The sequence below is a fragment of the Aristolochia californica genome, unplaced genomic scaffold (genome assembly GCF_029961685.1).
Source record: "Aristolochia californica isolate CCGP_79_NKW_82.1479 unplaced genomic scaffold, dmAriCali1.0.hap1 SCAF_2, whole genome shotgun sequence".
Lineage (NCBI taxonomy): Eukaryota > Viridiplantae > Streptophyta > Magnoliopsida > Piperales > Aristolochiaceae > Aristolochia > Aristolochia californica.
Genome location: NW_027181881.1, coordinates 1,660,612 through 1,685,485, shown reverse-complemented (window position 1 = coordinate 1,685,485; position 24,874 = coordinate 1,660,612). Strand labels below are relative to the sequence as shown.

Genomic DNA, 24,874 nt, shown 5'->3' with positions numbered 1-24,874 from the left:
TCATTAAATGTTAGTTACTTCAAATTGGTTCAACCCGGACAGTTTCCGTTTCGACTGGTCTATTCGTTCATAGTGACTTCATTAATTTCCGTTGATCCGGGAAGAATGGTGCGTTTTCTGGTCCATCCCTGTCGCGTGCTCCTCCTGTGGGTCCCATCGTTGCAGCAAAACAATCGTCGATGGATATTTCGGTGAGCGCAATCTCTTGGTGTCCCCACACAAACCCGTCATCCATCATCCGGTCCCTTTTTGTCATTTTCTACGTTGAATTTGCAGAAGGATGCCGAGTAAAGCAGGCATGACGTACGAATCGCGAAAAACTCGCCGAGTCGTTTTTGCTAAGTAGGTCACCTCGCGAAGGTGACAGGTCGGTTCAGTGGGGCCTCCGGACACGCGTAGGGTGCTGTGACCTCGAGAGCGACGACTTGATCCATTCTCCTTCCGGTTGAACCGACTCGATTCCTAGGGTGTTACATCTCATCGAGTCAACCCGTGACTCTGGACAGTTTAGGTCGGGTTAGGCTAGAACAAGACTTCCTTCTTCAATAGACGAGTCCTGATCCGTCTTGGTATTCCAATGACCACGTTAGGTCACTGAGGGTCTGAGGATTTGCTTTAGACAACGCACAAAGTAATCATTTTTTCTCCTGGATTTTGATTATTTGTCGCGAAGGAACGAACATCCCAGCCCCTCTATACGAAATTCCAGTTGGATCTTTACGGAATAAACTCTACATTTTCCCCTTTTTATTCTCTTCTTGGAGGCTCCGCGTGTGTCGATAGTCTTCATTGCAGGCTACACGCTGAAAGTAATGGCGAACATCGCTGATTAGCTGTTGGTCGGTGGCGTTCTCGCGAGGTTATCAATCGGTAAGTTTGTTCTGTTCGAAATCTTTGCTCATCTTCTGCTTGTTGAAATGTCTGAGTGCCCTGAAACAAGCGATAGAAGCAGATTTATGGGTAGTTAATGGTTCTGTCTTTGGATGAGGGTAGACTTACACTTTAGCTGGAATTGCCACCACCTAACGCATTGCTGTGCAGTTTCTGCAAAATATTCTGAAACAGCACGCGCAGGCTAGAACAAATGAATCCATTTATTTAATTTGTTGAATGATCTTGACGAAGGAAGAATCTGCAAGTTCCCTTGTAGGTAGGGATTCAATATTCAACATTCAACCATCTAGCAATGAAGGGTTGTTTATACCATTATCGGTTTCTTTATCTGAGCTTCCTTCCCCCTTTTACATCTTCGAAAGGTCCGTATCATGATTCCTAAATCCAATTATTGAGCTTATTTATGAATGTCCATTATCTATATTGTAAGTCTAGGACTAAATGGAGGGTTAAATTGGATCTAGTTCCTTATTTAGGGTATAGACTTATAAGAACCGAGGGAGAGGTCAACCAAGTTGTTATTGTCAGCGAAAATGCCCCAACCCAACATTTCAAAGGAGGGGGTAGCCCTTACCCTCTCCTTCAATAAGTATAGGGGACAAGCCCTGACTAATACCAAGAATGAGGGGAGGCGCTCCACCACTTTCCTCTATATAAAATCACTTAACTCATGAGGGAAGGGGGGCTTATGAGTATGATAACAAAAGAAAGATACAATATTTTAAGTGAAGTGAGGTCTTCTTATTCAATCTCCACACATAAAACTGGTTAGCAGCTTGAATGACCTAATGAGAGAACTACAACCTTCTTTGCTTAACTATATTTTGTTTTACAGCTAGTCTTGTGTTTGACGAGAAAATCCGACCTCGTACTTCAACAACAAATCCAAAGACAGGGGTAAAGTAGCTGCAAAAATGATTGTTTATTGTCACTTTTTGTAGAAATTTGATAAGGCTTCAATCTAACATAAAGATTGAGGTGTTGAGAGAGATGGCGAAGTTATGACAAAGTATCTGTTTGTTGCAAACTCTTTGATTGCTTTAGGGGAATTCTAACAAAGTCACGATAAGATTTCGTCTTGTTGTAGGCTCTGTGAGGATTCAGGTAGAATTTTTATATTTTTTAGATATAGAACTCTTGTAAATTTTCCAATACCTCTCTCCTCCAAAAATTATCTCAAAAGGCTTAAGAGACTTCTATTTAGAGAGTGGTGGAGGCATTCAACCACCTCACTTGTTTCTCTCTTGGATCATCTCCTTCCTCCTTTGAATAGTTCCTCATGTAAAGGGAAAGGGAGACTTGGCTTGACTCTTTCCTCATTATCACTTTTTAAAATTTGAAATGATGCCACCTCTTTTGCTTAGTTATTACCCTTTTATGATGTCATGTGTTAACTATGTGCTACTTCTTTTGCTTAGGTGGTGCTTCAGTGGCATTCTCATTGAATTTGATCTCAATGGTAGTCCTTGCAATTGGCTACATTCCATCCTTTTAATTCAGCTTTGACTTGTGCTCTCTATTTGAGCTATTGATTGAGGTTCTAATTTTGACAAAGTCAAATTAAATATAATTGAAGAACGGGTAGTAGTTAATATGATAGATTTTACAGGAGTCTCATAGGAGGATATATTATAGAACTATTCGAGAGTGGAAAGTATACATCTTTCTTATTTTTTCTTTTGAAAGAAATTTCATTTCTTTCAAAAGCCTGTTTGGAACCTATTGAAAATAAAAGAAAATAAAAGAAAAGGGTAGAGAAAGTTATTTTCTGTTATTTGGCAACAAATAATCATTGAGAGAAAAAAAAATCACTTTATCTCTTAGTTAATAAATTTTCTCTCATAAAATGATGGAATTTGGTGAGAAAAGAATTAAATAGAAATTTAAAAGAAAATTTTAGTCATCAATATTTTAGAATATTATTAATTATATTTCCTTTTTAATTTTTCATGTGTATCCAAATAAGAGAAATTCTATGTCTCTTCAATCTTCTCTCTCATTTTCCATTTGGCATCCAAACATGAGAAAACAAACTTCTTTTCTTTTCTTTTCTTTTCTTTTCTTCCTCCTTTTTTTAATATTTATTTTTATTAATAATATATGATAGGTTGCTTTTTTTACACTGTTTTATGCCTATATATATTATTTTATTTTTAAAATTTTTAAAGAATTTATCCCTTTGATTGTAATATTTTGGGAAAAAAAGTATACTATACCTTAAAAACTTAATATTCAAAATTATAACCAAGTCGATAAACTAAAATTTTAAGGGCAAATATGACAAATTGTTGCAAATGGACCATTCTTTTTTTATATTAATGTGCGTATTTTTTTAAATTAATAACTAAAAGTATAGAAACTTGTATTTCCCTTAATATTTTTTATTTTTTGCATTCAAATTAATAGCCTCTTTTTTACCGGAAGGAGAGAGAAAAGAAAAGAAAACAAAAAGAAAGAGAAAAAAAAAAGAAATATTTTCTCTTGTTAGATAACAATGGCAAACTAGATAAAAAAATAGAAGAGAAATATAATTTATCTTGTTTGGATACACAGATAAAAAAACAGAAGAGAAATATAGTTTATCTTGTTTGGATACACGTGAAAAATGAAAAACTAATTAATATCATTTTAAACGGACCTGATTGGCCAAAAAAAATTTCTTCTTTAACGCCCAAAACCGACGTAAAATGAGCATGCCGTTATCGAGATACCTGACTGACCTCCCACGTCCCGGCCAGCCGTTAGATTTTAATCTTGTTTTTAGCTTGTCCGTTTCTTCAGAACCACTAAACACCTAATTGGCCACCACAACCAGTCGGGCCCACGTTGGTCACAGTGCCATCCACCATTAACATCCAGCCACGTTTCTTATCTCGTGAGCCTTGACGTAGAAATCTCCAGCCGTTCTCCCCACTCCTGTGCGGATCCACCGGGAACTCTCTACGTCGCCTCTGCAGCACTGCAACTTCCAAGCTACATAAAGACGAAAGATCTCGGCCAATTAGGGCTTTTTAACGAAAGAGAAGCAAACAAAGCGGTTAGCAGCTTGGATTCCACATTTCCACTGCGTTTCCGCAGCTGACGTAGCTCGTTTTGGTTTCTGAAATAGTCTTTTTCGATTAGTTTTTGGTGTTATTTTATGTTGTATTTATTTAAGTAACTAAGGATCGAGAAATGCCGACGATTCGGCGACGGAAGGCTTCGGAGCCGCAGAAATCTTCGCCGGAGGATAGAAAGCCGAGTGATGAGGATGAGAAGAAGGAGAAGAGCAGAAAAGAGGTCCATGAGACGAAGCGGAAGAAGTGGTCTTGTGTTGATAGTTGTTGTTGGTTGATTGGTTGTATCTGTTCGATATGGTGGTTTCTCCTGTTTTTATACAATGCTTTGCCGGCTTCGATTCCACAGTACGTGACAGAGGCGATAACGGGTCCTATGCCAGACCCACCGGGAGTGAAATTGCAAAAAGAGGGGTTGAAAGTCAACCATCCAGTGGTGTTCGTTCCGGGGATTGTCACTGGAGGACTGGAATTGTGGGAGGGACATCAGTGTGCGGATGGGTTGTTCAGGAAGCGACTCTGGGGCGGCACTTTTGGGGAAGTCTATAAGAGGTAATATTTATTCAACTGTGATTGCATGATACCTACTATTTGTTATATTACATGGCACGTTTAAGTTTTTATAGTTTAGACATTTTTAAATTCCTTCACTTTTTTTCTAGTTATTCAATTTACTGGTGATAAAATGTAGTTATTATATTGCAAGGACTGGTGATGTTCTTCCACTCAGGGATTAGAAAACACACGGTAGAGTTAGTAGTTTATCTATCATTCTGATATGGAATGACAAATTGTCAGATGTTTTAACTAAGTTGTCCTCTACAAAGGTTAGATTGCCAGTTGGACTGCTCGTTTTCTGAAATTTGTACCTGAAGTAGTCATCTTGTTTTGCATTTATCTTTTAATTTCTTTTCTCAAACGTGTGGTTCTTTGTTAAGTGTTGGTACTTCAAAGCGATTTCTCACAAAAATTGTGTTGTCACTTTACTGTTTTGTTATTGTCATTGGGCGATAATTTATCAAGTGAACGTTTTACTTTCAATAATATGTTTTTAGCTGGCATATTGGCTGTTTGGACAGATTTCTCATAAATGTTGGAAACTGTGTAGGTTTGAATTGTTAGTAAAGTAGGACTACATCTGAGAATGATGAATATGCAAAAAAATAAAGTTTTAAGTATGACCTTTGGAAGAATGGTTTTGTAATCCATTATTAATGTTTCTTCAGTTTGCAGAATTGGCAGTACTTTATAGTTCTTAGAAGTGTTACTCCTTGTCATAATCATGCAGTTTGGGTGATAACTTTCCTGTTCGGGTTGGGCAAGAAAAAATATCATTAGAAAAGCCTCCTTTTTATTTTTTTGGTGTGTGCTGATGTGCGTGTAGGAGTAGGAGGAACCAGACGAACAAAATCACATAACCTTATAGATAATGATTGTTTAGCTGTCTCTTACTGTTGGTGCTTCCTTGCTCTAACCATGCAGTTTATTTCCGCATCTGGTCAAATTAAATGTTGGTGAAACTTTATTACCTCTTTGGTATGGTATAATGAGCTACCACGTGCAGGTTTAGACATTCATTATTTACTTGTAGTTGATAAAACCTTTAAGAGTTAGCAAGCAGTTGAAAGCAATTTAACTGGAATCTGGTAACACTAACATGATAGAACCACACATCCATCTCTGCTTCCAATGCTTGACATGGCACTTCTAGGCCCAAAAAGTTTTGGTGGTATGATGAATATCCAATCAAGACAACTGAGGGATACCTGCCGTAAGGTTTTGATGTCATACAATATCTTCAGCTAAGGCGTTGGATGAATGCAGGAGCTTGAATTGAGATAAAATTTACCATATCTCGAGCTTTTTTCCAATGCAGTGCTCTAAGCTTCAAGGGTTGAAGCATTCTTCTTCATCCTGTTACTGATATCGTGGAGTCCCCTTTAGTGATTGACTTAAGAACTGCAGATGTCTTGATTCCCTAAAATGGAGTGGAGTTTCACTACTACTAAGTTAACAATGCCCAAGGAACTAGGGTGTGTTAGGATTATGTGGCCATTGTGGTCCAAAGCACCTTCCACAACCAGCCAGGCATTTTTTTAATTTTTTTTTATAAAGGCAAATTTTATTCAAGGCACTATGCTAGAACAAAACTACTAAGAACTAGGTGTGAGGGGTCCCATTACACCGAAAGATTGAAAGGAAAGCCTTTGTGATGCAGTCCCAAATGTTATTAAGGTGCAAGTGATGAGGGCATGAAATATCAAAAGAAAAAGAGGTGGAACATGAACATTTTGATGGATTTGAAAAAGAATCGAATCTAAGAAAATGAGCTTTCAACAATCAAAGCCACTAAGATCGATCTCGCTGTATTGTTGAGAAGGCAGCTTCTCAAACATGGAATATTGATATATTCTATCTTTACATTAGCCTAATAAGTGCAAGGAGTTAGTTTTCTGCACAAAAGGATGTTTTGGTTATTTGCCTTTAGTTGGCAAGGTTATTTATGTCTTTGTTTCTGATTTTACGCTCTTAGCTGATAGGTGCATTAGTTATTAAGTTGAAGGGGGCATCTTTGTCATTTTAAGGGAGGAATGTGTTGGGCAAAAGGAACATTTTGTAAGGGAGTAGGAATTTTTTTGGTTTAATACCCTAACCTAAAACCTCTCTCATGCTTCTGCCTTTTCCTCTCCACTACTAATTCCTTTTGAGTTTAGGTTGGATTGACAAAACCTACAGAAAAATTAAAGCAATTCTAGGTCAGAGTCTAGTTGAAGTGAGACTTGCTGAATTCCTGTTTTCACTACAGATTTGAAGTGCAAACTTGGTTTTTAGGGTGTGTTTTTATTCCACTTCGGCATTTGTTTGCTATCAGAGCTTGGGTGGTCCATTTCCTTGAAATTAGGGCATGGAAAGACTCTAGGAGAGCCCAACACAATAATGAAGCAATCTAATATGTCATTAGAAAGCTTAAAAACCTTAGATAGCAAGGTAAGTCATACATGAACCAAGTTTTAGGATTTCAAAGAGGAAATAAGGAGGATTGTGTATCCATTTTGTTTCATCTTAGAGATGAATTAAAAGGTGAGGCTGCAACGGCCTTAAACCAGCCAAGCTCTCATCATTTTCACACTGAATTTTGGGAAGAAGAGTCTCTGACCACTCTGTATGTAGGCATACAAGATGTTCGATAAGATTCCAAAGAGGAATTAGAAATGAATTCCAAAGCCATCAAGGTCGGAATTCTTACAATAGGAGTTGGGATAATGGATTAGAGTTTGAGTTTCCAGAATTCATGGGAAGCGTACAATTTGAGGTTTTTGTAGATTGATTAAGCAATGTGGACAAGGTATTTGAGTTCAAAGGGGTTCTAGAAGATAAACAGGTGCCTTTGGTTTGCACTAAGACTGAAGGATGAGCTCTAGCTTGGTGGGACAGATTAATGAAGGTGTGAAAATTTGATGGAAAAGAAAAAAATCGAAGTTGAGAAATGATGAAACAAAAGATGCAAAAGGAATTTCTTCCTATGGACTATAGACAAACCTTATTTATCCAACTTTAAGAACAAGAGTGTAGAGGAATGCACCAATGATTTCTATACTCTTCGCTAGAAATGCTTTAAAGGAGTCTAGGGATATTACACTTGCTCAATACATTTGAGGCCTTAAACCTTTGCTGTGTGATATGCTCAAGAGTATACTAGGAATTACAAGGGTAGCAGAAGCCCATAAAATTGCTCTCAATATGGCAAGAGTATGGGCTAGAGGTGGAGGAAGATTCATTGGAAAATCTATTGTTGTTGACCAGCGCCTCTATAAAGGCAATAATTCAACTCCAAGAGCTAATCATTTGAAAAATAATCACTCTAATGAGTCTTGACTTGATGGATGGACCATTAAATGCTTTCATTGTGCTGAATTTGGTCATACTACAAATAATTGTAAGCTAAAAAGGGTGATTTATCATGCTTCTGGGGATTTTGATGTTGAAGAATCACCTAGCGCAATATATTATGATAAACAAGGCCAAAATGATGAGGTAGTATAATATAGTGATGTTGTAGAGACCCTTGTTGTTTGTAGGAGTTTATTTACTCCTCAATAGTCAACTGATTGGTTAAGGACCAATATTTTCCATACTACATGTACTGTGGCTCAAAAAAATTGTATGTTGATTATAGATAGTGACTGTTGTTAAAACGCCATATCTGAGGAGGCTGTGTAGAAGCTTAAATTGCCTACAAAACCCCACCCAAAATCGTACACATTACATTGGTTATAAAAAGGAGCTGAATTTAGATTTACAAAGAAGTGTTTGGTTAAATTTTCCTTTAGCAATAGATAGTTTGGTGAAGTATTTTGTGATGTAATACTGATGGATGCATGTCATATATTATTGGGACATCCTTGGCAATATGATAGGCAGGTTGTTCATGATGGAAGGACCAATTTGGCATCTTTTGGAAGGATGGATTAAAAATGTTACAACCTTCTCGTCCACGCATATAATATGTTAAACGAAAGGAACTTTGAACGAGAAGGATGATGTTGGATTTTGCTTTGTTGCCTTTATGAAAAACATCCCAAGCTTCAGAGCGTGAAATTTCAAATGAAGTTAGGGAACTGCTAGAAGAGTTCAAAGATGTCTTTCCTAATGATTTACATGAAGGTTCACCACCTCTTACAGACATACAACATCAGATTGACCTTGTCCCAGGGGTTGCTTTACCAAACAAGTCACACTATCGCATGAGTCCAAAAGAACATGAGGAATTGCAAAGACAAGTAGAGAAATTACTACAAAAAAAGGTGTTTCGGCTTGGCTTTAGTCTTTGAGCAGTGCCGACTTTGTTGGTTTAAAAAAAGATGGTATTTGGAGAATGTGTATTGATAGTTGAGCTATCAATAAGATCACGGTGAAATATAGATTTCCCACTCTATGCCTTAATGACATGTTGCATCAACATTGTGGGGGCATGGATCTTTTCTAATATGGATCTCAAAAGTGGATACCATCAAATAAGGATCAAACTAGGGGATGAGTGGAAGACAACATTCCAAATTGGGGAAGGTTTAATGCTTTGACAGAACTCGTACAACCGGTTTTTGGGAGGTTCCTAGTTGTATATTTTGATGATATTTTAGTTTTCAGTGCAACTACTAACAAACACGTGTAACACCTTCATGAGTTGTGTTAGACTACTGGTGCAGGGGTATTTTGGTCATTTATCCATCTTATATGGGCATCATATGTTCACAGCTAGCTAGAATACCTATCATGTATTTATGTTTTAAATCTCATTGAATTCTGATGTATATTGAGTGAGTTATAAGTATTTGTATACTTAGGGGTGTTATTGTCTTTTTGATGTAAACTGACTTAAGTGAATTATAAAAGGGATCAGGCTCGTGCTTTTGAGACTGTTTCATGCAGTCCTCACTTTGGTTGCTTTCCTCTTTCTTCTTCTCTCTCTATTTTCCTCTTCTTCTTAATTTTACTTCTTTCATGGTATCAAAGCAATAGACATCGATTTTGGGAGGTTCTTCTTCACGTTTTGGGTTCTCTCTACAGATTTTCTCAACCCTACAGAAAGGGTTCAAATCGATTTCTCTCTTGGTAGGGTAAAATCAATTTTTTCTTCTCTTTTCCTGCCATAACATTTGGCTGATGGCCACTATTGCTAATTGACGATTATTATGCCCTACTGCCTTTTAAAGGGTCTTAATTGAAGTTTTTTTGTTTCCATCTTACCTGCGCAACCATCAATGTGCCTGCAATCACCCCTTCCACACCTGCATCATCATACTGGTTGATGATTAAATTTTTTGTTATGATATTTGATGACTGAATTGAAGATATTATGTCTTATTGCTCCTTAAAGTGTGGTGGTTGTGCCCTAATTTCATAGTGCTGAGCACTCATGACCTTATTTGGGTGGATTTAGATTATTAATATTTTGGATTTGGAGCACCTTTGGAGCTGCTTCTTGAGATCAATTGTGGTTTATTTGGAGGATAAAATGGCAGATTCCAGCAAACATGTTGCTGCCCTTAAACCCTTTGAGAACTTAGAGGTAAGGAGTCTCACCCCATTTTGATTACCTCAATTAAGCTGAATGGATCCAACTTTTAAATTGGTCCTGCTCGGTTCTTATGTTTCCCATGGCACAAAGAAAAGTAAAATACATCAAGGATGATTCTCCTAATCCTATGACTAAAGGCTGAGAGGTTGAAGATAATCAGTCATGAATTGGTTAGTAAAAAACATGAAGTCCTGTTTTAGTTATCAAATTTTGAGCTGTGGGACAACCAAGGAGATGTGGATTATATTGGCTTCCATTTTGTCACAGGATAACAATTTCTCTCGCATATATGAGCTTTATGTTTGGTATTTCAATATGCAGAGGGATGATTGATTAGTCACTGACCACTTTACAAAGATGTGTGTTGCAGAAAATCAACACCTCCCATCCTTTCACAATGAATGCTGATGATATTCGAAAGGAAAAAAAACCAGATTCAGGTGGCTTGATTCCTTGATGGTCTAGGATCTAAATATGATGCTATGCGAGCATAATTGCTAGCAAATGATCACATAACTGCACTTGAGCAAGCCTTTAACCGAATCATTCGAGTAAAAGGTTTGGTGGTAGGTAAAGGTGAGAAAGATACACGACCTTCTGATGCAACTGCTCTCAACCTCAACTCGTCCTATAGTAAGCCAGAGGCCCAAGGTTGCAGGTTTACTCAAGGTCGTGGCTGTAATGACAAAGGGGAAGGAAGTGTCTACTGTGGGAGGACAAACCGTTTCTCTGATAAATGTTGGGACACATTCAGAAAGCCTGCATGGGCTAACTCCACGGTGATAGGTTGTGCTTCGACTTCCTATTCTGGTCTCAGGAGGAGATTCAATAGTTACTTTAGAGGCCTGGTCAATTGACTACCACTTTTGCCACTCCTACCACTCCTACCACTCCTACCATTGAGTCAGATACATCTCTACCTCAGCAAGTGCCACGATGGCATGATATCGTCGTGGCTCATGTACCTGGGCTTCATGTGTAGGTGGAACTCCTAATGTTGGTGACGAGGCGCAATATCATTGTTGATACACCTGTAGTGGTTTTTGTGATGAATTTGAGGTACTTGTACCTGGAGCATCCATAACAGCTATAGGTAATGGACTATCCACAAGGGGATAGGCACAAACTGAGACTGGTTAGATGACACTATGCAGTATTTTCAAAAAATATCAAATTGAAAGAAATTTATGCACTTCTCTTGCACTCTTGTCCTCGAATCCTAGCTCGTTCTCCTGCAAATCTGCCACTCCAATGGCCTTTCTGCCTCCTCCTCAAGCCTTCTGCCAAACCCTAGTCGTCCCTAGATCCTTCAATGGTCTCAGAAGATCCACATCTTTCCAGCTTCTTGCGCCGCTAGGCCGATCACTGCCACCAAAGGATTGACGAAAATTAGCTAGTGATGGATGTCCCAAGTGCACGTGCCACAAGTACGGGGAGTTTTTGGTTGCAAAAGCTACTGTGTTTGGAATAAACTCATCATTTAGAGAGTAGACCCCACCTTTCTCATGCCTGGAACCAATCGTTCTCTTCGTCTGCAAATCTTGAAAAACACACGAAATAGGGACAAAATTACAAACTAATTTAAAGACTTAGTAATATTACTAAGAGCCAACAAGTTCACAAGAAATTTGGGAACAAATAAAATGGAGCTCATGGACATATGGGGTGTAGTATGAACAAGACAATCCCCCTGAACGTAGGAGTTGGATCCATCAGCCAATGTAACAATGTGATAGGATTGAGGAGTAATAGATCGAAATAAGGTGGACAAACCTGACATATGTGTGGATGGTCTTGAATTATTGATCCAAGAAGGAGAATGGGATAGATTTAGTGCTTGCATACATCTTCTTGCCATGGTGGCAACCGCATTGGAGGAAGAATCGGGTTTTTGGAGGTAGAGGAGGTGGATGGTGATGTCAATTGACCCAACCGCTGAAGTAAATACTGATTTCTTCTTGTGGTCAAACTTATGTTGTAGTCTCCTCTCTAGTCAAAGTAGAATTTGCCATGTTGGTTTATCAAACTTCTCCTTGCACCTATCCGAGAAATGATTGGTTCGGCCTTAATGGGCACATTTTCTATCACCTTTATCGCCACATCTACAATCTCGAGTGGAAGAGTCTCCACCACGACCTCATGAAGCTTCATACTTGTTTGGGGTAGAGTTGAGGTTGAAAGTAGTAGCTTTAGTTGTTTTATTATCTTTCTCATTTTTAGTGGCCACTACACCTTCAGCATAGACTACATGAATGAAAGCCTATTGAAGGGTTGAGACATCATCATTTACCAACAGCTGGGCCCGGATGGCATTATACTCAGGTCCAAGACCATTAAGAGACCGAGCCACTTGAATCTTATTCTTCTACTTATGAAGTTCATTGCATTAGTGGTAAATGGGTGAAAAATACTAATCTCCTACAAAATACCTCTCTTTTCACTAAAATAATCAGTAGTTGATTGATTGCCTCTCTGCATGCTGAAATACTTACACATATAATTCATACATGTTTGACAAAATGGTTTCTTGAGAAAGAATAGATGCAAGTGTAGTCTGTATTGCTGTAGAAGTCCCACTACTCATAACCTGATCATTATGCCTCGGTTCCATGCTATTAACCAACCATGTCATTACTTGATTATATTTGGCGTCCCAATCCTTAGTTATGGGATTAGGAAGATATCTTCCTTAAGGTATTTCACCTTCCTTTTCGCCTTCGAAAACATAAGTACAGATCGAGACCAATTTACATAATTTTGTCCATTTAATTTCACAAAGGTAATCTGAATAGAGTGAGAATCTCTGTTATTTGAACTTTCAATAGGTTTAATGGGAGAAATAGCCTTGCAAGATTCAGCCATTGTATCTCCTAATAGGCCCAAAACAAATCACAAGCAATGCTGGAATAATTTAATCAACTCATAAAACACCTCAGAGATTTAACCCTGTTTGCGCATATCAAGTGGGCCCCACACACCTCAGATTTTAGGGCATAAAGATGTCATAACAAAGTAGAGTATACTATCAACCAAAACTAACACTACAGCTGACACATGGAAGATGTAGGCAGAGGATAGATGACGTAGGCAGCACTTTAGTAGAAAATCGTCAAATAACCATTGACAGGCAATAGTAGCATATTAAACTGCTCAATAAGCGGTAGAAGCCATCAACCAGATGATTACGAGACAAAAGAGAGGGAAAGATCTGACCTTTATACACTCAACAAAAGAAACTATGGAGAATCCTCCTGTAGAATTTGAAACTTGAGGAGAGAAGGAAAACACTACGAAAAAACTCCCAAGTTTGAACTTTATTGTTCTGATGCCATGTAAAAATATAAAATTAAAATAACAAAAGAGAAAAAGAGATTAGAGAAAGAGAGAGAGAAGAAGATGAAGAGCAGTGTCAGAGAGGTTGCTCTTGTTAGGGGTTAAGCTTGATCCCTAACAGTACTTATGTCTCTTAAGTGGAAAGGGGGTCACATGACCACAATGCCCCTTAGTAAATGTACCCATAATACACTGAATATAAAGCCATAAATTAAACAAAAAACAGGCCAGACTTATAAACTAACTTCCTATACTGCTGTCTGACCACTAGAGGTAAATAACATATAGGTAGAATTACCAAAATACCCCTAATCAACTTTTCTAACAAAGGCTTTACTTCTGCAATTATACTTACATGATATGTGTTGTGGAAATTGAGCTACTCTACGTATAATGTATATGAGCAAACCAAACAAGATATGCCAGTTTTTCAAAGACAAAAAAGTTAGTTATAGTTTTTTTCATAGAGCATGTTTCATTAAAGAATCACCTAGCGGATGTATTAACCAAAGCATAAGTTACTGCTCAGTTATCTCATGTTGGTTCCAAATGAGGCATGCATGATGTATGTGGGCCAGCTTGGTGGACTGTTTGCCTAGCAGATGTATTAACCAAAGCATAAGTTATTGCTCAATTATCTCATGTTAGTTCCAAAGGTAGGTATGCATGATGTATATGGGCCAGCTTGGCGGAGTTTTTGAATGGGGGCATATTTATTGATATTAGTTAATCAAGTTATATTACTGAAATTAAGTTAGTCTAGTGATTTTGTTGGGGTTTTACTTAATTGCCACTGTTTACTTATTTTAAGCAGGGGGGGCATATTTGTTCTTGGCTTGAGTTAGACCTTTCACTCTGCAGCCCTCTTCTCTCTCTCTCTCTCTCTCTCTCTCTCTCTCCTGCTCCTCATATTTGTTGATATTAGTTCCCTTGTTTCACTCTAAACTCAATCCATTCCTGATCAACTTCTCTTCTGTCCTCTCTGCTGATTGTGCGTAATTTGGTTGAAGTATGGGGCATGCTAACTGAAAATATTTATGTTGATAGCGTTGAAAGTAACTGTTAAATTGGGTCCAAGGCCCTATCCCAAAATTGAACCTTAGCTTCAACCAGATAGCTTTACCTCTTAGCTTCACACACGCACTGACACACTCAGAATAACATGCTTGCTGGCTAGGGAGTGTAGACAATTTTCTCCTTGATCAATTGGCTGGAATCTGTTGGTACTTCCCACTCATCAAGACACACACATTTTTTTGAGAAGTACAATCTGGGTGATCCTCCTGACTGGTTATAGTATCTTTGTGCAATGGATGACTCCTTGTTGCATTTTGGATCTTCATTTGACTTTGTTTTGATGATAACAAACAAAAAAAAATGTTGACCAAATGTTTGAGTATAGATTGTTAAAGGGGCTTCTCAAGCACATGATGAAACAAAGGAAGTTGATCGGTCACGAATTTGGTAGAAAAAACTTAAGGAGGGTTGATTGACCACGTTTAGCCCAGAAATCTACTCCAAAGTCATATTAATTGACTAACGCAAATTATGATCAATCAGGCTAAAACAATAGAAAAGCACCTCAAGTTATTGGAATTAGTTTGATCGATCAAGTTGCAGCGGCAGAAAAGGAGAAGAAGTTACTGAGACACCTTGATTGATCTAGTTATAAGTTGAAGCAGCAGAAAGCTATTGGAAGATGGTTGATTGAACAAGATAACCTTGACTGACTAAGATTGAAAGCCAAAGCAAAAACTTTGATTGATCAAGTTGGTATCCATAGGTCATGAAATCTTGTAGGTGACCTACATTCTTATTAAGGAGCTCAAGATAAGCATTTATTTACATATTTTCATGCACGATTTGATCAGTGTCATAAGAGGACAAAAGATCCCTCTCATTGTTAACAGATGGTTTTAAGAACGTTATGATTTTGTCTATTTAAGAGATTTTAGTTGTTGCAACTGTAAGAACGATCATTCAAGATTCTCCTGGTCATTTCAAAGCCCCCAAAGCTTATCAAATCAATCTTGCTGAGTTGCATAATGAATTAAAGGTTCATTCTCCACTGGTTGTGAAAAACAGCAAGTGCACTGTTCTAGTTTGGGCTAAATCTTGTTTGTTCTTGGCATTTTTGTGCTGAACATGTTTGTGCTGGGTTTTTAAATTCTTAATTTGCATTCAACTATCATATTTGAGCTCATCTTTTGATTCCCTTAATCATTTATGCCTTATACTTTGAGCTTTATAAAAATCATCAAGGCATTTTCAAAAGAGCATTGGCTTTTTGAAAAATTATTTGTGGCATTAAATTGAACCTCTGACATTGGGATAGGCACCTAGGAATTGGGTGTAAGCCATTTATTGAATTTATATTATAAAATCAGCCTAAGCAAGAGGCAGTTTATAACCTCTAATGTAAGCTAGTATCCTTGTCGTTGTAATAGGTCAAGCCTTTTGTAGGCAAGACTACAACTCGACCCATTCTCTAAAAGGTCTTTGAGTTGTTGCTGAAAATCCAAGTGTGGGTATAGGCTAGTGTGCCTCGTGTGCTTTAAGTCTTTGTGTATGCAAACATTTGCAATTTGGCTGGTGTAGCCAATTGAGTAGCATAAGTCTCTGTGTTGGCAACTAATGTGATTTGGTCCTTGTGTCTGTTTGATGTAGATATTGTTTGGCTTTTCATAGTAGATTGAACTCTAAAGTGTAGCAATGCCTTGGGAGTGGTTGTAGCAGCTTGAGTCTAGGCTATGAACTAAATTTAGGCAATAGATCTGATAAACCTATTCACCCTCTAACACTTCTGTCACCTAAAGGAGTACTGTGGTGTCACTCTCTTTAATTTTCAATTTATCATACTGTGTTTAGAATTTTATGCTGCCCCTCAGGTGTTGGATTCTTGGAGCAAACTCTTAGTTGGAAAATGTTCATATTCATTTGCTGTTCTTTCCCGTTGGAGACAACAACTAGTGATTGACAAATTAGCACTGATTTCATTTTCTAAAAATACTGATGGCCAGTGATTCCTTCTGAACTTATCCATTTTTTTTTAAAAAATTTGGTGCGCTGCTAAGGGACACAGTAAATTGATTTTCTATTGTGGGGCCTATTTTTTTCTGTTTTTTTTTGGGAGGGGAGTTTTTACCCTTCTTAGATCTTAGAGAAAGTTGTACAGTGCGTTAACATTTGTCTTGTCTTATTGCAGGCCTTTGTGTTGGGTAGAGCATATGTCTCTCAACAATGAGACTGGATTAGATCCCTCAGGAATAAGAATTAGGCCTGTTACTGGACTTGTGGCTGCAGATTACTTTGCTCCTGGATATTTTGTGTGGGCAGTTCTAATTGCTAATTTAGCACGTATTGGTTATGAAGAAAAAACTATGTATATGGCAGCGTATGATTGGAGGATCTCTTTTCAGAACACTGAGGCAATATTTTCCTTGTCCTTTCTTTCAAAAAAATAAAAAAACGAAAATAGCATTCCTGTACTTTCAGAAAACAAAATTTCACTTACCCTTTTTTCCGTAGAACTAACTTTTTTTTATACTTCTTCACTCCTATGTGAGTCCTGTTATTGGTTTACATTTTTTTTTGATAAGGGGAGCACATGCTTACTGTTTTCTGTTTAAAATGGAGCCAACAGGTGAGGGATCAATCACTTTGTCGAATAAAAAGTAATATAGAGCTTATGGTTGCCACTAACGGTGGTAAAAAAGTGGTTGTAATTCCACATTCTATGGGTGTTCTGTACTTTCTGCATTTTATGAAGTGGGTTGAAGCACCAGCTCCAATGGGTGGTGGGGGTGGCTCAGATTGGTGTGCTCGCCATATTAAGGCAGTAATGAACATCGGTGGGCCCTTTTTAGGAGTTCCAAAAGCTGTTGCTGGACTGTTTTCAGCTGAAGCTAGAGATGTTGCTTTTGCCAGGTTTCTACTCAATAACTTCCATGTAGTTTCTTTTTCATTTCATCTTTTGCTAAAGTCTGAGATCCAGTTGTGAAATGAAATTTTGCAGAGGACTTGCTACGGGTGTGCTAGACTCTGATATATTTGGCCTGCAAACTTTAGAACATATAATGCGGATGACAAGAACTTGGGATTCAACCATGTCAATGATACCGAAAGGCGGTGACACCATATGGGGGGGCCTTGACTGGGCACCTGAAGAGGGCTATGATTGTACACCCAAGAAACAGAGAAACAATGATACTCACAATGGGCCTGGTAACCAGAAAGAAAATATGAAAACTCAATCAAAAAGAATTAATTATGGAAGGATTATATCCTTTGGAAAAGATGTAGCTGTGTTGCCATCATCACAGATTGAAAGGGTGGATTTTAGGGTAAGTCTTATGGGTGTTGTCCTATTTTAAACGAAATACTTGCATATTTGAAAGAAGCATTACTTGCTGTTAAAAAATATCTGATCTCGGTGCTAACATATGTAGGATGCTGTTAAAGGTAGCGAATTTGCTTCCCCAAATGTATCCTGCCATGATGTTTGGACTGAGTACCATGAAATGGGATGGGGTGGTATCCAAGCAGTTGCTGATTACAAAGTTTATACGGCTGGGTCTCTTCTGGATCTCCTTCAATTTGTTGCTCCAAAGATGATGCAGCGTGGAGGGGCTCAATTCTCCTATGGAATTGCAGATGATTTGGATGACCCGAAATATCAGCACTATAAATATTGGTCTAACCCCCTGGAAACAAAGTATTTTACTCTTCTCTTGGTTAATCTAAATATCTTCTTGGTTAATTTTCGTGGAAGAATAATAAGAGTCCTTTATGTGGGGCTGTAAGAGTTTGTACAAGAGAAGAAATTAGATAAGTCAAGAGATAGGAGAATGAGAGAAAGAATATGGGAAAAGATTTTGAGAAAAAGAGGGTTGTGTAGTTGATTGAGAACTTGACCTCTTAATCTTATTTATAATCTGCTTATACAAGAATTACAAATATGCCCTTCACTTAATTTAGGTAAGGGTAATTAATTAACTAAATAAAATGATCTGAGTAAGTAACTATTATTCCTTGCACTCGAACAGTGCTACAGCACTTCTGAATATGAAATCAATTATTAGCTTAATTAGTTTGTCTCTTTGATTACTTACTTTCTGCTGATAAATTTTTGCAGGTTGCCAGATGCTCCTGATATGGAGATCTATTCCACGTATGGAGTGGGAATTCCTACTGAAAGATCTTATGTTTACAAGATATCTCCCAATGCTGAATGTCACATCCCCTTCCATATTGATACATCTGCTGGGGCTGGACAAGATGATAACTGCTTTCAAGGCGGAGTTCACTTAACAAATGGAGATGAGACTGTACCTGTTCTAAGTGCAGGCTTCATGTGTGCGAAAGGTTGGCGTGGTAAAACCCGGTTCAACCCGTCGGGTATTCGAACTTATGTTAGAGAATATAATCATTCACCACCTGCGAATCTCTTGGAGGGACGTGGGACACAGAGCGGTGCCCATGTTGACATAATGGGTAACTTTCAGCTGATAGAAGATATTATAAGAGTTGCAGCTGGGGCAACTGGAGAGGACTTGGGTGGTGATCAAGTTCATTCTGATATCTTCAAGTGGTCTGAGAAAATCAATTTAAAGCTCTAGTTTCCAAAGGTAGTTGCCAAAACATGCTGATTTTTTTATTTTTTATAATTTATACTGCAGAATGAAATATCATCCATTTCTTCCACATGAGGAAACACAACTGGAAATGCAATCGAAAGAAAGTTCTTCCACAAGTGAATTTAGTATGAGAACTTGATATGTCCCGATCCTTAATCTGATTTCATTTAAGCTCTTTCGTGAGGGTTTGCATTAAACAAAGGTGATTGAATTGCCCTTCATCTTTTGAGCTGCCATTTTATAGTGGGATAAACTGCAATTGAATTTGATTAATTCCAGAGTTCTTGGTAACCTCCAGATTACATGAAATGATGCGAGAAGACCATCAACATAAAAAGGTGGTCTTTTGGCTGGAAAACTATGCATTTTGAACTGGAATTTTTCTAAATAATTCCAGCTGAATTGATTAAGCATATTTATTCATGTGAGTGTCTCTCACCATAATATTCACCATTTTGATAAACTAAAAGACATGATGGATACGACAGAATCTACTCTAAAAAATTTGGCTTCAACTTCTTGTAAGAGTAGGTGATCTGCAATCTAGTAGATTTCAGTGTGGTGTTAGGCATAAGAACGAAAGAATAACAAATAAGAAGAGAATTTGTGAAAAACAAACTAAGCTGTTTCAACCTACTTCACCTTAGACATCTTGACAGCCTCAAAACTCATGTTTGGCGTGAATCATTCTTTTAGCAATCTCTCTTGTGAGACATTATTTTCATGCACATTAACTAGATGTTTGTCAAATATATCTTGCTTGTGTTGTCTAAGGAGAGTAGACTTAAGTAACATTATCCATTATAAGGAAATATGCTTCTAGGTGTTGATTCCATTGAAGTTATTTTTCTAATACAAAGTCAAGGCATTTACCTATGTGGATTATTTTACTCTCTCTCCCTTTCTCTCTCTCTTACGCATTCTTTGGATTTCTTATGATCAAGGTTGCAGCATGGACTCATGTACTGGAGTGTTTTAAAACTTAAAAATCTTGTATAGCAACCTTCTTTAGGGCCCAAGGTGCAGAGATGCAATATTGCTGTATAAGGATAGAGAGCAATGTTGCTGTAAAAAGGGAATCCTCTGCACAAGTGCTTGCTTGTACTCTTTGGTTTGATCTGTTTTTATAACCAAATGCTCGTAGGTAGATGTCTATGTTATTGACATCATATGGCTACGTTTATTTTTTTAATTTTATAAAATATTTCTGATTTACCTTTTTTAACATATGTGAATAACTGAAATTGTTAGATGGTTGATAGTGTAAGTCACTACCGGTGATCTGTTTCCTCCAAGCTGCAAGTTTTTTTTTTTTTTTTTTTTTTTTTGGGTTTAGGTTTGTGAAGAACTGTTAAAAAGCTACGTTGGATGCTGGCTAGATGTGGCTTGCTAGTGGTCACCTGGATGAGCTCAGAAAAGCTGTCGAGTACTTCTTATCTGAATGAACCCCATGTAGAGACGAGGAGAATCATCAGATCATGCGCTGTGCATCATGCCCTCATGTGATGCACAGATATAAAGGTCTTCCTCAAGTATACACAAGATTGCTGTGAGTCCTCTAAAGCTGATTGAGCCACTAATAAGATATTGTGATTCCTAGGGATAAGGTCTCATCTGGAGGCACCAAGGCAATTTGAAGAGAATTTATTTCTTGAAGTAATTCAAAAAGAAAATATTGGGATTTAGTCTATTGGCTCAATGGCTACTGGAGAGGAGGAATTGAATGTTGTCTATGTGTGTAATCGGTATACACAAAAAAAAAAAAAAAAAAAAAAAAAAAAAAAAAAATGAAAGTATTAAACTTTTTCATTGAATTAGTCTTTGATGCTGACATTTGCTGCAAACTACAGCTACCAGTCAACTTTTAAAGAATTCATTTTCTATGTTTTGAAGTTAAGAAAAATTCATTTTCTGTTTTTTTCCTTTTTCTAATAAAATTTTCCGAAATGAAGGCCCCAAGTTCTAATGTCCATTAGTGGTATGATTCATCACAAAATGAATGCAAGTTTTTATCAAGTGAGGTCTTCCTACTGAGTGCATATTTATTTCATGTTATTTTGTTGATGTATTATGAGGATGGTAATATCTGGGGAGATGAGAGAAACAAGAAAAAAAGGAGAGAAGGAAAAGAAAACAAGAGATGCTAAGATACCAGTGGAACTTGAAAGTTTGTGTTTCCATTTATGCACACTTATCTTTTGCTTATGCAACAGAGCAAGAGATGAGCTGGGAGATGAAGCTTGAAGAAGAAGCTTGCCTCATGATGGAGCAAAAAAAGATAGGAGAGAAGAGGGTCTCCTTTCTTCTTTCCCAATGCAAGAATCACTATTTAGTACAGGAGGGGAGGTGGGTTATTTCCATCTTTTTGCGTTGAGAACTGGAGATTTGCCACCTGTTAAATAATGAAGCAGCCTCACATTTTTCAACTTTCTCTAAGTATGTTAGAAGGAAGAGTCCACCTCTTCTCCTTTTTTCACCAGGAATTCCTCTTTTCTTTATCACAAAAAAGAAGAAAGTGTAGGAGAGCTTCTTTGGTAGCCCCATATTTGTAAACTGTCTCAGCTTTTGATGAAAGAGTAGGAGAAATCCAGTTTTCACTATTTGTAATTAAATGGATAACAGGAATCTTTCTTCTTTGTTTGGAGGACGAGGAATCCGATTGGAATACAAAATCCTCAAATAAGTCTTCTTCTGCTTCATGTTTATATATGTAACGAACATCCCGTGTTTAGTTTCTCTGATAGAGTCACGACCAAACTTTAAACCAGTCTTTAAATAGACCAGAAAGATCAGCCGTGACAAGAAGCAGGTACGTGAGCTTAGCGTTTTATTTAGTTCGTAATTTCCGTGTGCTTTTTTTAGCTCATGACATTTCTGGACGTCATAGATGCAGCGGTTGAATGATCGGATAATTAAGTAGACTATTATGTTTTTTTCCGGTAGAATGATGAGTTGGTCCATCTGCTTAACCTTGGTCCTGATTCCGATGATATAAGCTTGAAGGAAATTAACAGATTCTTCTAAATTATTCTTTTCGAGTCTCCTTTCTTCCTCTCTATTTTCTTCCTTTCTCTTTCTAATTCCAGCAATTAACTGACATTCGGATATGACAATTAAAATTTACGCCTCATCCTGCATCAGTTCTTTACCTATAAGTAAAAAAAAAGTTAGTTTGGAAATTACTGATATATTAATGCTTGCTTCTATCAAAAGTTCCTTGGACGAGGAGAGAACAGGAGCATGATTCCACAACTAAAATAATGACTTCTGCTGTGCATTACAAGGAAGTAGTTCATATATTTAGACTACTTTGGTTGTCTGTAGCTAATAAGTATGAAGGAAATGAGTGTTCTTGAGCAGCTTGACTGAGTGCATGTTTGGAAATATGAGATCACTTCTGTAGAAGCATTTTGAGTTAATTTTTGGACAATCCTGCACATGAACAGAGACTTATTTATCTGTGTGATATAAACTGTTATTTTGCTAAAATATAACCAACTTGGCCTTAGAGAGCTTAACCTAGAGCTCTTAACAGTTCAACTTCTTCTATCTTATATATGTTAACCATGTGACACACGATCGTTTACTTTTGTCTGAGAGGTCTGAATTGGTTATGATGATCTTCAAGCACAGAATCTTTATTCATTTTAATGATTATTACTTTTGTTGTTGAACAGAGTGTAGGACATTAAAATGAAAGAGTAAAATCCATGCTAACTGAATAATATTATTGCATGGTCATGCTACATCTTCCTCTCCAATTTGTAGTCTACTTCTCTTCTTCTTCTTTCTGCAGTGGTTTCCTTTAGGAAGCCGGTGCCTTTGTTCTGAAAATTTATTGTTTTGACATTATATTGTTTCCCTTTGGTTCAGGAATTATGGAACAGTTCATATCCAAATGATAGCCTTCCTATCTGGAGTTGCTCATAGTCGAAAGATTACAATTGTGGGTTGGTCTATACCAGAACGTTCAGGTGATAGGTAGTATAATACCTGCTGCATTTTTGGTACAGATGGGAAGCTGAAGCGCAAACATAGGAAGGTGGAGACATCTATGTTAACGTGTATAAGAGATCATGAAGTCTATTGCATTGCTGTTTCTTTTTCCCAATGGGATGAGACTTTTTCCTAAATTCTTTCTAATGTTGTTATTATGTTCTTGAGATGGCAAAAGCTTGCATCTCAAAAGGAAAAAAGAAAAGAAATAAAGAGGATAGCTAAAGCCTTTAGATATCCAAGGTATCACTGCATATATGATGTATATACAAATACTAAATAATGTGTGTTTTTTTCCTCCGACAAGGGGAGCGATTTACCAGTTTCAGGAGTACTGAGTTCATGTTGGATGAATAAGATACACAATTAAGTAACAGAAATGTAAAACTTGAAAACAACATTGAAGCAGGAAATTTTGGTATACCATGAATGAGCACATCATGGAGTGCTTAAGTCTGATAAAAACTCTTTGATTAGAAGAGAAATTTGACTAAAAAATTCAGATTTGAGGAGAAAAATAAATTCAATTCACCTCAATGCTTGGAGAGATAATAGGAAAAAATGAGAGATTTTTTATAGAACTAACTTTTGGCACTTCTAATATTAATTTCTCCAAAAATATAGCTCAAAATCACAAATGGTTTGTTGCTCATGAAACTAGATTCAAAGAGCTTTAATTTGATACCTAATTTGACATAAAAAAACTTCATTCTTGAATGTTTTACGACATTTACTATTTTCTTTGTTCTGTAGTTTGACCCTTGCCGACTCCGATGCGAATATCCTCTTAACTATAGATCGGATTGATATGAAATTTACTTATTTTGAGAGAAAGAATTTTGATAGACCATCGACTCTTCCGAAATTGATATATCGCTCTAGAAAACTCAGATTGAGAATTAGTTTGATAAAGTAAAAAACAGACTTATAAATCTTTCTTTTGACATAAAAATATCCATATAAACTCTCGCTCTTGATGTTTTAAATGGCTCAAAAAGTGTCTGTTGCTAGTCAAACCTCTCTCGTAGTCTGACTTTTATTGTTTCAAATGTCAATTTTTCTTTGTTGAAAATCGATTGTCAAAATTCTTTTTGCATTGGAAAGTAAACTCAAAAATCTTCCCATCAATATATAATTTACAACATGAAAAATTCATTATGGAGGTGCGAACGCCAAGAAACCAACGTGTAGAATCCACTCAGTCAAACTCTATTGGTTGACCAAGTCAACTCACAAAATCCATTCTAATACCATATTGAATTTCTCGAAAACAGGAAAACTTTACTAATTTGATATAATTTGAGTACATATGCCTCTATTGATAATAGCTGAAATAAGTAGAATCCAATTAATATCAAACTACCCTTATCCCAGTTACACCCAAAGTTAAATACTAAAAGATAAGTCTGAGAACAATTGAACAATTAAACATAAATAGAAAACTCTTTTGTGAGACTTCTTCTTGTGAGACTCTTGTAAGACTTCACCATATTAATTCTAACTCTGTGAGAATCATGTAAGATTATTCAAAATCTGCTCTTCAACACATACAATATGAAAAAGGGGAGCACCTACTATTGTCAAATATATATAGATGAATAGATCAAAAGCAAGTTATTCTATAAAGAGGGGAGGATCCAAATTCTAGTTATTCTGCACTTTCATTTTTAGAGAAGCATATAAAAGTGCAGTTATGACATTACTTGAACTGCGATTATTAAGGTATTTTTCCAAATTCTCCAATCGATCCGTTTGATTTCAACTCCTGAATAACATTTATTTTGTGGATTCTCTCTCTTGTTTTCCTTGAGTGACAAACCTTTTACAAACCCATCTCTTCATCTGCACCAAGTCTTTCATCATCTACTTGCATCAGATAC

General features: G+C 37.0%; 1 protein-coding gene across 1 annotated transcript; it reads left to right on the top strand.

Moving 5' to 3' along the window:
- Positions 1–3,808: 3,808 nt before the first annotated feature.
- On the top strand, positions 3,809–21,738 carry LOC137956206 (phospholipid:diacylglycerol acyltransferase 1-like). The gene is made up of 7 exons (XM_068803589.1): positions 3,809–4,502; positions 16,568–16,790; positions 17,006–17,289; positions 17,378–17,705; positions 17,811–18,076; positions 18,497–18,989; positions 21,212–21,738. The coding sequence occupies exons 1-6, from the start codon at positions 4,069–4,071 to the stop codon at positions 18,978–18,980; spliced, it is 2,019 nt and encodes a 672-aa protein (XP_068659690.1). The 5' UTR covers positions 3,809–4,068; the 3' UTR covers positions 18,981–18,989; positions 21,212–21,738.
- The last annotated feature ends 3,136 nt before the right edge of the window (positions 21,739–24,874 follow it).

Coding starts and splice junctions, on each gene's coding strand:
- LOC137956206 (XM_068803589.1), top strand. CDS start 4,069: ATGCCGACGATTCGGCGACGGAAGGCTTCGGAGCCGCAGAAATCTTCG. Junction 17,290..17,377: donor AGAGATGTTGCTTTTGCCAG/GTTTCTACTCAA, acceptor GAAATTTTGCAG/AGGACTTGCTACGGGTGTGC. Junction 18,077..18,496: donor TCTAACCCCCTGGAAACAAA/GTATTTTACTCT, acceptor AAATTTTTGCAG/GTTGCCAGATGCTCCTGATA.